The sequence below is a fragment of the Malurus melanocephalus genome, unplaced genomic scaffold (genome assembly GCF_030028575.1).
Source record: "Malurus melanocephalus ecotype Western Australia unplaced genomic scaffold, MMel_1.1 scaffold_340, whole genome shotgun sequence".
Lineage (NCBI taxonomy): Eukaryota > Metazoa > Chordata > Aves > Passeriformes > Maluridae > Malurus > Malurus melanocephalus.
In genome coordinates, this window is record NW_026623572.1 from 476574 (window position 1) to 488889 (window position 12316).

Here is a 12316-nt window from a genome sequence, read left to right on the forward strand (position 1 = left end):
AATAACCCCCCAAGTAGAATATTCCTCCCTTTGGATAAACCTCCGGAAGGCAGTGGAGCCGGAGAGCTGGAGGGCTCTAATCCGTTTGTACACAGCTGGGATGCCTGGCATTGCAGCGAGCCGCAGCTCCCAGCCCCGCCGCTGCCCCAGCGCTTTGCCTTTTATGGTTCCCCCGAGCTGGGAAGCATCCCGAGGCAGGATGCAGGAAAACACCTAGATCATCCCAAAAGAGACGCCTGCACAGCTCCTCTGTGGTGTCAGGGCTGAGTTACCTCAGTGTCACCAAAAGAGCTGGCAAACAGCCCCCCAGGACTTGGCCCCAGMCCAAAGGCATCCCCTGATATTCCATGGGGCTGGAAAATCCCACAGYGCCTCATCCAGAGCCCCCCAAAACCCAGGCAGCCTCTGAGGGCCATTGACACACAGCAGCTGTGCAGGTGACACCTGGGACACGGTCATGATGCCACCACCTCATCCAGGAGTGAATCCCGGTCACAGCAGAGGGGAAGGAGTGAGGGATGAGGGTCATCCCAGCTCTTCCCGGCCCGGAGCCAGCCAGGCCCCTCGCTGGAGCAGTTCTTTATCAGTGCACGTTGCAGAGCTGCTCTGCAGAGACAAAACCCCATTTGTTTCCACTGGAAGTCTTAGATCCCTGCCGAGGCTGCCCAGAGCAAACAYAACCAATTCCCAGTGGGATTGGGGCTGGTGGCCAGGCTCCTGCCAGCACCGACAGGTAGAGAAATGCTGGCAGGTGCAGAGTGAGGAATTTCACAGCCAAGTCACCTCTCCCATGGGATGAACTCACTCAGCACTGGCATTGTGACCCCATCAATAATTTCGGGTGTTCCCTTCGAAAGCCAAATTCCTCCCGGGCTTCTCACAAGCCTTCATTGTTTGGGGATGTTTTGGTGGTTTGGGCTTGTCCTGTGTGGGGATTGCAGAGCCCGGGGTTGGTGTGGAAGGGGCACGGATGGCTCTTGGACCTGCCCTGGGCGTTGTGTCCCGTGTTCCAGGGAGCTGCTCGGAGCTCTGACACGGCACCAACGCAGTTCTGCTCCCGAACCCTCTGCATAAAAGGAAATGGCAGCTGCTGCAGCATCGCTGCTGCTTCATCCTTCAAACAGAGGGAGGAAGAGACTTTTAGGGAATGTGCACCGAGGCCGGAGCGAACCTGAGCGGCAGCGCAGCTCAGCCCGTGCCCGCTGCAGGAACCGGCTCATCCAACCTCGGCAGTGCCGGCTTGCAGCTTCTGCTTTGAATATTTACATTTCCACCTTTCCAGAGGCCAGTGTGGCTTTCCAGCCAGAGCCCAGTGGGAACGGACACAGAGGCATCGTCCCGGGGCTGCAGGCACATGGAGAACCACAGCCAGACAGACAGCAGCTTTCCCTCTGCCAGTGTGGAAGGGCAGCCTCAGCCCTCAGAGCCCTTCCTGGGGCTTCAATCATCCTCACCCTCCTGCCAAACCTCTTCTTTTTACCCAAAACCACCATTAAAGCACCTGTTCACCACCCCTGTGGTCACCCAATCCCACATGGAAGTGGGAAATGCTGGCAGGGAACATTCTCCCCTCGGAGGGTCCTGGAGAGATGAGGGGCCCAGCTGGGCCCTGCACCTCCCACCACCCCAGATCCCAACCGAGGGCACCCAGTGCCAGGCTGCCCCTGCCCACAGCAGCTCCAGGCTCAGGCATCTCCTCTGGCCAGCGAGGCTATAAATAAACCCTCCCTGGTCGCCAGAGAGAATTTGTGTTGCTCCAGATGTTGCCTGGTTTTGYCATGGCAACATCACAACAGGATGTAAATTCGGCCGTAAGGAACCGCTCCGAAAAGGACCAATTTCCAATCCTAACAAGAACAAAAAARGAACCAGGGACTCACCGGCAGCCTGGCACGCTCTGGCCATCCCACAGTCCCATCCTGTGGTTCCTCATACCCAACAACTCACACCCACCTCTGCAGGGCTTGCTGTTGGCTCCGTGGGGAGGCTCTGTTTTCAGGAAGCTGAGCTGAGCAGGGAGCAATGTCTCCCTTGACCCAGCCAAGGGATGGGTGAGTAAAATGAGCCAAAAGGAAACACTGACCCCAAAACGGTGCTGGCTGAGGGACAGGCTGTGCCACAGGACCTCAAAGCTGTTCTTTCCACTGCAGAGCTCCGGGACTCCCAGCTCAGCATGAGCTCCTCAACTCTGCTGCAGCTCCACGCTGGAGAGACTCAACCCTGGGCTGTACAAGCCTCACACCCACCCTGGCTCCTGGTGTTTTCCTTCCTGTGCCATCGTGTCAGCACCTCTGGAAAACTCCAGGAAGCCCTCAGCCCACTGCTCCGTGAGCTGATCCTCCCCACCTCCAAACAAAGCACAAAACACATTTGTAAAAGGAAAAAAAAAAGTTTATTTTTCTTTTTCTCACAAGAAGCACATAAAATATCCAGGACATTTTTACAAACAAAAGTAAAAAAAAAAAGTGCATGATGCATCCCCTCCCGCGGGCGTACAGTACAAAAATCCTGCAGATTTCAATATAAAACCAGGATTAAGAAATACCATGGAATAAAGGAACGTTGTTATGGAGTACAGCAATGCACAGGAACAGCTACACTTCACTCACCCTCCCTCCTCACAGACTGACCAGGACAGTCCCCACCACTCTGGCCAGGAATTGGTGACACCAGCACGGGGAKGGCCCCMGGGAGCTCGGGCACTGCTGCCACAYRGAGCGACACCGCCTGCACTGGGAATAAGGTGCCGGTTTGTGCATTTCAGGATTTCTGGCAGGACGGGATGGGGTTTGGATCTGCCGAGCAAAGCGTGGTCAGTGATGGGATGTGTCCCTGCACACCCCGCCCGCGTTCCGGCAGCGATGCATAGATAAATGGGATAAACGGRGACACCGGGAGCGGCCACCGGCACCTGGGCTGGCACGGAGCCCTTTGGTTCTGCCGTGCCCAGAGCAGGGGGAAGTGGTAGCAGGTGAGCAGAGCCGAGCTCGGCGGGGACAGGAGGGCAGGACAGGAGGAGGGACGGTCTCACTGCCACCGGAAACACCAAAAGCACCAAAACCTCCCCAAGAGAACAGCAAACAGCAGAGAACAGCTCAGCAGATACACAGTGTTTGTAAACCATGAGTAAGGCACTCCATCGTAAGGACACGTACGACACGCGGGGAGGACAAACACATCAACCTTGTCATGCAACAAACCCGGTGTGATGGGGCAGGTTTGGCTACAAACCCCTGGGAATGGCACAGCGGTGCTGCCGGAGCAGCTCCCACAAACCGCGTGTGCATCCCCAGCACGCAGGGAGGGAGCCCCGAGCCCAGAGAGAAGCCTGGGGTTGATCCAGCCACAGCCAAGTGGGAGCAGCAGCGGGGAGGATGGAGGGTGCCGAGCTGAGCCCTGGAAAGTGATGGGTTGGACGCRGCAGAACTCGGCAGGCACTCGAGAAACGGGAAGGAAATCACATCTTTGCTTGTATTGGTTCACAGAGTTTTCAGAGTTCATTCAAATCCGTCCCCAGCACCTCTTCCCTCAGCCAGGCAGTGATGGGAAGGGTCGGAGCACACAGAGAAGGACCCCATGGGTGGCCCCAGTGAGCCGAGGGTGAAGGTGGAATTGTGCTGGGATCGCTCTGGAGGTTGCAGAGGTTCCCAGGCAGGGAAGGTTTCCCAGCTGCTGCTCCAAGCCCTGTGGCACCCAACGGCCCCTGCGCTCCCACCTGCTCCTTCCCAAATCCACATCTGGGTGCAAAGGAGAATAAAGATGATCCAAACACAGGGAATGGGTCTGGCCATAGCTCATGGGGTCTCATCCCACCCTGAGCACAACCCAGCACTTCGCTCCTGCACAACTTCCCCCCCTTTTGCTCCACACCAGCTCTCCTGAGTGGAACAAGTGCACATCAAATTTAGACTGGTTCAGGAGGGACAATTATTCACTGATTGCCTGTCCCTACAATTCCTCACACAAATGAATCATGCAGGATCTTATGCTTAAGGGAAAAAAAGGGAACTGCAGGCATTTAGGGCAGGAAAACACATCTCCCTTCCTCGAGACACCGGGTTTTCAGTCAATACAATTCAGRCCGGCTGCTGCAGCCTGGCTCTGCCCCACCTCAAAGAGAGACAAGAAAACCTTTCCATGGAGATTTTTTCCTCCAACACCTCTCTCCTCCAAGCGTGTCCACATTTCTGTCCAGCTGCTCCCTGGGTGGGACTGATGTGGCTCTCACACCCTGTGGGGTCTGGGACGGGCCCAGCTCCTGCTCCAGGGCCACCCACCAYAAACAACACCCAGGATTCCTCCAGCAGCTCCCTGGGCTGCCAGCAAACCCAGGACCTACAAAACCAACAGCACGACCATAAAAGACACTCGGTCACCTACTGGGACTCCAGGAGAGCCACACCATGTCACCCACAGCCCAGTGACAGAGGGTCCCTGGCACAGGATCCACGACACTGACACAGCTTCACATCACGAGGGCCCACGGGCAACCACTGGCCAGGCTCTGTCAACACTGGGACAACACAGACCATGACAACAGCAAAACACCCCAAGAACACAACACCTGTGACAGCCACACAGCCGCAGTGACAKCGGGTCACAGCATCCCCACGGACACAGCTCAGAACTCTGTCACCGAAGCCTCTGTGTCCACACTCTTCCAGGCCTTTACAGCTAATGATAAGGGAATTCCTTCAAACAACAGCAAGAATTCCGGGAAAAGCCTTTTGGGTAAAAGCCCCAAACAACAAACCAGGATGAAAAGCCAGCGAGAACAGAGGTAGTGTGCGTGTCACCATTTTAAGGATTTTYCACAAGTGCCCTGTTTATAAATAGAGACTTGTGTTTGTTCTGTAAAAAAAAAGTAATGAATAATTATTTTGAGTCTTTGAAACAGAGTATTTCAGCATTTTAGATACAGATAGATAGAGATACAAATATCTATCCATAACCACACACAAATCCACGTTATTACACTTGGCAAACAGTACTAGGAAGAGCATCCTGCAGGACAACAGGTAAGTCACACACCAAGTCCTCCTCTAAGCCATGCAACACATTTTATTTCCCTTGTGCCCTTCACCGTTACCTATCGTGGTTCTGTCCTCCTCTCTTGGAGCACAGGGAGGGGACGAGGAGGTGGCACCAGATAAACTGCTGCAAGTCAGAAGATAAAACAGCACTGGCGCAATGAATAAATGCTRTAAAACCCCCAAATCCAGCCCCCTCCTTCCCTGAAAGGCATCAACTTTTGCCCATCCAAAGCGTGTTCTTCAAGTTCCCACCCAGCAGCTTCACCCCAGGTTTGGAGGTGCCGTCTGCGCTCCTGGGCGGGGGCTCACAGAGCCCGGAGCACTCGCTGGACACGGCCTCCTTGGAGTCCGTGATGGTGGACACATCCACATCACTCGACAAGTCCTCAGAGGACAAGTTCAGACATCCCAGCTTGGCGAGGGAATTGGACCTTTTCAGGGGGGAGGACACGGTGAGGCCGGCCAGGCGCAGCCTGGTCTCGATCTCCTGCGTGCGTTGCTTCACCAGGCCAGGCTTGCCCCGCACGCTGTGGATGCTGTCGCTGCTGGAGCTCCGTGTCAGGTTGGAGCTGCGGGAAGACGAGGGGGTGTAGCAGATGGTCTTCAGGAAGTCCTTGGTGAAGCTGCTCGTGTGCTCCGGGCGGAACCCGGCCGGCGTGGAGGTTTTCTGGGAGGTGCCCTCCAGGATGCGCTTCACCCCCAGCTTCTCCACGTCGTTCTCTGCGTCTCGGGCCAGCAGCGGGGCCGGGGCCAGGAGAGGCACAAGGCCGGGATGGGACATCAACTCCTCGCTTTCCTCCACGATGCTGGAGTCGACCCTGCCCAGGGGGCTGTCCCGGAGCAGCGCCGAGGCGTCYGAGGGCAGGCTCTTGAGGCGCTCCAGCTCTTTGGTGTGCTTCCTGACCAATCCTGCCTTCTGCAGCTGGAGCAGCGACTCCTGGTGCTGCATCAAGTAACTGTTGGCGCTCGGCTTTTCCAAGTCTTTGCTGAACAACAGGTACTTCACGTCCTTGGTGGGTCTGGGGTCCTTTCTGGCCAGAGACTCCTCCCTCACCGCCTCTGTGTGAAGGAGGCTCCTATCACAGTGGGAGTTTCTCCTGGGCAGTGGAGTTTTTTTGGGCGTTTTGGGCGCATCCTTCCCTCTCTCCAAAAGGCCACAGGGCTGATCGAGTGGCCTGCATGTGCCAACCTCCAAAGCTGCAGCTCCCAGAGCTGGAGGAAGCGGAGCCTCGCTGTGTTTAGTTCTGAGTGGCTCCTCGGGGTGYGCCCTGCTGGGCAGGTGGTCCATCAGGTGGGAATGCAGCTGGGACAGCAGCGGGGGCTGGGTGCAGATGGTGCTGCTGCGCCGCGTGGTGCCGGCGCCGAGCCTCTCGCACTGCTCCCCAAAGGAGTCGGGGGATAACCCAGCTGAGGAATACATGCAGTCMGTGCAGGACTGATAGGAAGGCTTCACCTTGCTGAGGATCCCGAACACGGCATCGTGCTGCAGGAAAGAAAACAGGTACAGATCAGCGAGCACGGAACAGACACCAGCACAGCCCACAAGGTGAGGGACAGCCAAAGAGATCTGGAAYGAAGCCCATTTCCACCTCAGGCCCTGCAGCAGGAGCTAAAGCCACGTGCTTTCCCAGCAGACAGTGTCTCCAAGGAATACCTACCGTGCCAAGCGAGGGTCATGCAAGCGAGCTGCCCACAGCACTTTACAGGGCACTCACTGGGCACTCTCTGGCATCTACATCCACAGCTCGGGCAAGCAAAGCCCTGGTCAGAAGCGCTTCGAAAGGGGAGAAGCTCATCATGGAATGAAAGGCTTTATCCAAGTCAAATGAAACTGGGCTATGAGGATGAGAAGAGCAGTTTCACTTGCAGCAGAGTCAGCCATGCCAATCACCTCCATCTCACCTCCATACGCACCTCAAAATCCTCTGGGCAACTCCTTTTGCTGTTGTTGTTATTCAAGTTCTCCCTATTGAGCCTGCTCTCCTCCTTGTGCATGGACAAACGCCGCTTCCACTTCTCCATGGGATTTTCCTCCCTGACACCATCCTCCCCTGGTTCCCCAAGGACCATCCTTCCCTTCCTGGGGCTGAAGTCCATCTTCTTCTTCGCCTCCTTCTCRCAGAAGCCACCCAGCTCTGCCAGAGGCTCCGCTCTCTCCGGAGCCTTTCCCGTCTCCAGCAGCCTCCCCTGGGACAATGCAGGTGAAGGCTGTCCCACCAGGGCATCCCTCTCCATCTGCTCCATGTGGAAGAAGCCCTCCCTGTCTCCGGGAATCTTGTTCTCCAGCAGCGTGTCYGAGAGGCGGCGGAAGCAGTAATCGAAGCCCACGGACACGTCGGASCCGGCGCGGTTGTCCAGGTAGGCTGACTGGGAAGGCATGTCCAGGTCAGCCAGGCGGTTTTCCAGGTCGATGTCCAAGCTCTCCAGTAAGAAGTCTCCYGATCCCGTGGTGCCATCGGTGTTCTGGGGCAGGTTGCTCTCTGCCTGCTGCTTCCACAGTTTATTGTGGCGCTGCTTGCTGGGGAGAGGAAAAGGACACATGTGATTGCCCTGCAGCTGCAGGATGCCCAGTGCCAGGAGCTCCTGTCCCTCTGCACAGCCCAGAACCCAAGGGCCCAGACCTGAGATCCCACTTGGACAAACCACCTTCAGCATTGGGATTTTTTCCCCTCACCTGCCCATTCCAGAGCAGTGCCCTGAGTGCARCCATGATGGGATCAGCCCTCGGGAGACCCCTCAGGGCACAGCAGTCCCTTCAGAGCAGAACACGCCAAACTGACCCTGCTGAACCAAGGAACAGAACTCCCTCCTCTTCCATTAGTACATAAATACTACAGCCCTTGCAGTGACAGCCCTGGGACTGGCACAGAACCACAAACACTTTGCCTCCGGCATGGCCCGAGCTCAGTTCTGCCTCATAAAACAAGAACAAAGCTGTGCTGAGAAGCACTGGCTGCTGAGAAATCCAAACGTGCTTCCCAAGCACGGAGAAAGCCTCACTGAATTACACCAGAGCAGTTCTCCCAGCTAATTTCCATGCAGGAAGCCTGGCACAGGGAAGGTTTAGGGAAATCACGATTAGTCCAGGTCTAAAGGGACCCTTCAGGCCACAGCCCCTGACGTGTCTGTGGGCATGACACCRACAGAGCCCCATGGAGATTCACCAAGCCTTTGTGATTTTATCCACAATCAGCTCCTTTCCCTCCCACTCACCCCGAGCCTTACCTGGCATCCAAAATGCCCTCGTACTCCAGCAGCTGCCGCATGAAGCCGGCGTTGGGCCGTGCGATGCTGCGCTTCTGCTTCACGTAATTGTAGGCCTTTTCCAGGGACCAGCCAAACTCCTTCATGGCGTAGGCAATGACGGTGGAGGCAGAGCGGCTCACGCCCATCTTGCAGTGCACCAGGCACTTGGAGTGGTTCTTCCTGGAAGAAGAGCAAAAATGAATCTCCTGTTGCTGGTTTTGGGTCTATTATGGCTTCACTGGAGGACAGACAGCATTCCCTGCTGCTGTTCACCCTGCATCACAGCTCCAGAGGGGAGGAACATTTTGGATTTTGTGGGCCAGGGGAAGAATCCCTCTCTAGAAAAGCTCCAGAGCAGCCTCATTTATTCCAAAGACCACTATGAAGCCTCCTGCTTCCATCCAAGTCTTTGGATACTGGGACCACTGAGAAAAGGTTGAGTGCAAAGGCTTTGATAGGCTCTGTCTGCAGAGACAGCTGGGGCACGTCCAACACGGACACGTGCTGGAGCAGCTCCAGAACTTCTCCAGAAGAGGAAACATCCTCATTTCCTTTTGGAAGCAAAACAAAGTAGTAATAAAACTGCTAGGCTAGGAACAGGTTAATGCCAGTCCAGGAAGGGACAGGGCATGACAGAGTTCCAGGAAGATGGAATGATCATACCAAGGCCCTGCAGTTTATGTGGCTTTGGGAGAGTCCAGGATGAGACACGGAGAGCTGGGATGTGCCCTCCCCCAGAGCCAGGTGCCCCAGCACTCACTTGGCCTTGTTGATGAAGTGATAAGCCTCGTTCCAGTGTGCCAGCAGGTCCGTGGTCTCCTCGTCGTACACGCGGATGTTGTGATACGCRAACAGGCCCGGGAAGAAGTTATCGATCTCCCGGGTGACATTCAGGATGTAGTCAATGCTGTGGGAACGAGGACAGACATCCCTGAGCTACCATGGTCATCAAACAGGCACTGAGGGATGTTGGGAACGTGAAGGTTTTACCTACAGCCCTAATCCTAAAYGCCCAGGACAGCCAGTGACACACAAGAGGCCATTCAGCCACCTCTCACTGCCAGMACACCCAAAGTGTCCCAACACCCTGGGCACAGGAGGGAGAAGTTTATTTTATCTCATTTATTGTCTCTGAGTCTGTGAACCCAACCAGAAAGTCCTTGCTGTGGGGATGCAGAAAGAAGGGAATCATCTGGGAACAGAACCCAGGAATCACCATCTCCAGCTGCAGGTTTTAGCTGCAAACCCATCCCTTCCCCTTCTTTCTGACCAAAACATACGATTCTCCCATGGTTATCTCTCAATTCCTGCCAAATATCACAGCAGGGGTAACAATGTGCCCAAGAATGAATGTCCTGATTGATTTATCACCTCCTATCACACAGACAAATCAAGGACACAGGATATTTGTCTCAGAATTTGTCCAGCTTTGCCTTTGGACACTGCAAGTCCCAAAGCAAGGCATAATCATTAATACCCTGCTTGATTTCCTTGTCCCAAGATGTGCAGACATCTGTTCCCACGGACTCCAAAAGAAACATTCTCAGCTGTGCTATTGAGCAATAATTTCAGTTCCTCACATCAAGGTTGGTGCAGGCCTTGAGCGAGCAGCAAATATTTATAGGTAGAATTCTCCCTGATCCAAAAAGTGTGGGCAGAGGATGGAGCCAAGCAGGACCGTGGGGATGGAAAAAAACACCTGGAGCTGGCAGGTGAGGAGGAGTTTGYTCATCCACAGGCAGCTCTGCTCCATCTGGATGGAGATTTTTCCTTAGTGCTGTAGCCTTTTCTCCCCTATAGCCTGCAGGAATTCACCCCTGGCACAACACTTGGCACACTGGGGGATGGAGATTCTGTTGGACCCCTCAAATTACAGGTTTTGCTRTTTTCACTCTGTGCTGGTGATAAAAGAGAGGCTGGAGAGATTTCTCCAGGGAGCTGCTGGTGGGAAGTTACCCCATGGCTGAGAATGGGCCCCAAATCAAACCTAGATAAGCCTACAAATGTCCTCTCTAGAGTCCTGGGGACACTGAGGCACAGAGAGGAGAGTTTGGGAGGTGCAGTACTCACCCTGAGCCCTGCAGCTCCTCCAGGTTGGAAGCGTTCCACTCGGAGCCCTGCAACAGCCACAAACACACATTTCCAGGGGATCCCAAAGCAGACCTTTCTCCTCCACARTCTGCAATCCCCCAGCCCCAGCCATCCTCCTGAGCTGACTGAAATGTTGGSAAGAGCCTTTGAGGAAGGAATATGGCATGGACAGATGTCCTGTCCTGAGCAGGCAGGGACCTGGTGCAGGAGGGATGGAAGCACAGCTCACCTACAGAGTCAGTTCTAGGCCAGGGTGTGACTGAGCTCATCCCAAATCACTGCCCCTGACCACTCTGGATTTTTAATCACAAGGAGAAACAGTGCAGGGAAACAAAGTSATTATACCTGTGATCCCAGACATGCCACACATGAGAAGTGAGGCAAATCCTGAAAGCTCTGGGGGTGGCTACACCTTGGATTCCCCCCAAACTTTCACAAGAYAAAGGTTAAAACTGTTAAAAAGTAGGTTTTGCCCTCAAACACAAGCAATTCCTCTGACACTCTCCAGAACAACAAGAAAGATCCAACAGGCACAAAGTGTTCATCTCTGGGAAGTCTTTGTTCCAGAGGCAGAGCCTGGTTTTGCCTGGAGTACCATCTAGTGGCAAAGGATTGGACACAGCACAGCCCATCTCTCTTGGAGCTCCTGACACTCACCAGGTATAAATGATCAAAAATCAGGGATGGYTTGTCCATCTGACCCAGGATCAGCAGCATTTCATTGTCTATGAATTCCTTGAATTCCTTCAAGTTGCAGTTCATGTGTTTCTCCAGCTCGTTTCGGATCTGCAGAGCAAAGACAAAGGATGGCACTGGAATCTTGGTATCCAACAGAAWCATTTGTGGGCACTTCCCTGAGGAACACTTCATTAAAAACAGCAACGGGAACTTAACTTTCTGCAGACAAGAAATTTCAATATGTGGCATCTCTCAATGGTTTGTTTGGGAAGAGACCTTAAARCTCATCTCATTCCACTATCCCAGGTTGCTCCAAGCCCCATCYAAMCTGGCCTTGGACACTTCCAGGGATGGGGYAGCCACAGCTTCTCTGGGAATTCCATGCCAGGGAAGAATTTCTTCCCAATATTCCACCTATCCCTGCCCTCTGGCAGTTTAAAACCCYGTCCCTTGCCCTGGCACTCTGGTATCCTAAACCCCAAAACTAAGAAGCTGTAAATAAAGCTTCAGATAAGATCTGAAAGAAAAATAAAATATTTTGGGGCACCCGCTCCTTAAAAATAATAATTTGAGAGATAAAAAACAAGAGCTTCTCTGCAGCAGGAGTGAGAAACACGTCCACAGACAGACATGTTCTCAGCTTCCTTCTATCACTTGCATATTAATAACCTCCCTTAAAAACCAAAAACCCACCCCAAAAGGAACYATTTCCACTCTGAGCATGTCTGCACTGTGGGTGGATGGATTACACCAGCCTGGGGGATGGATCCAAACGAGCTTTAGCCTCGATTTGTGATTTTCCACCCATAAACTCAACAGCAAAATACTGTCTGCAAGGTCCTTTGACATTTGTCCAGGAAAAAAAAAGGAAATAAAGCCGTAAAACTTGACTTAAGAGTCACATAGTTGTTACTAAGGTCCTGAAAGGCAGTTCTGATGCTGGGATTATCCTGATTTRTCAGGAGGGAGGTGTAGCAGAACCTTTACAGAAAGGCTGGAATGCAGATTCCAAAGTCAGTGACAGCCAGGCATATGGTGCCTGCTCACCAGTCTCTGGAGAGGGAGTCTGGCAGGAAGAATAAGAGGGAGAATTTTTCTAYTTACCTCCTTGGAAGTCACATTTTCCAGGTCTTTGCTGGTCATGATGCTCCGGAGCTTGGCTTTGATGAGCCGCTCGGTTCGTTCCCTTTCCGTCGGCCTGGGAAGGAACAGGAACAGGAGAGGATGATTTCAGGCTGCAGCACATGCACAGCACTGAGGAGTGAGGG

At 53.9% G+C, this 12316-nt stretch overlaps 1 protein-coding gene across 1 annotated transcript in view; it reads right to left on the reverse strand.

The window, feature by feature from the left end:
- Window positions 1-2401: 2401 nt before the first annotated feature.
- SSH1 (slingshot protein phosphatase 1) overlaps window positions 2402-12316 on the reverse strand; it is a 33574-nt gene continuing 23659 nt past the window's right edge. Inside the window, exons 9-15 of the mRNA XM_057378048.1 lie at window positions 12153-12246; window positions 11028-11156; window positions 10350-10396; window positions 9040-9186; window positions 8259-8459; window positions 6948-7551; window positions 2402-6516 (exon numbers count right to left, since the gene is read on the reverse strand). Coding sequence (XP_057234031.1) covers window positions 5245-6516; window positions 6948-7551; window positions 8259-8459; window positions 9040-9186; window positions 10350-10396; window positions 11028-11156; window positions 12153-12246 — 2494 coding nt within the window. The 3' untranslated portion in view covers window positions 2402-5244. The remainder of the gene's footprint in view (window positions 6517-6947; window positions 7552-8258; window positions 8460-9039; window positions 9187-10349; window positions 10397-11027; window positions 11157-12152; window positions 12247-12316) is intronic.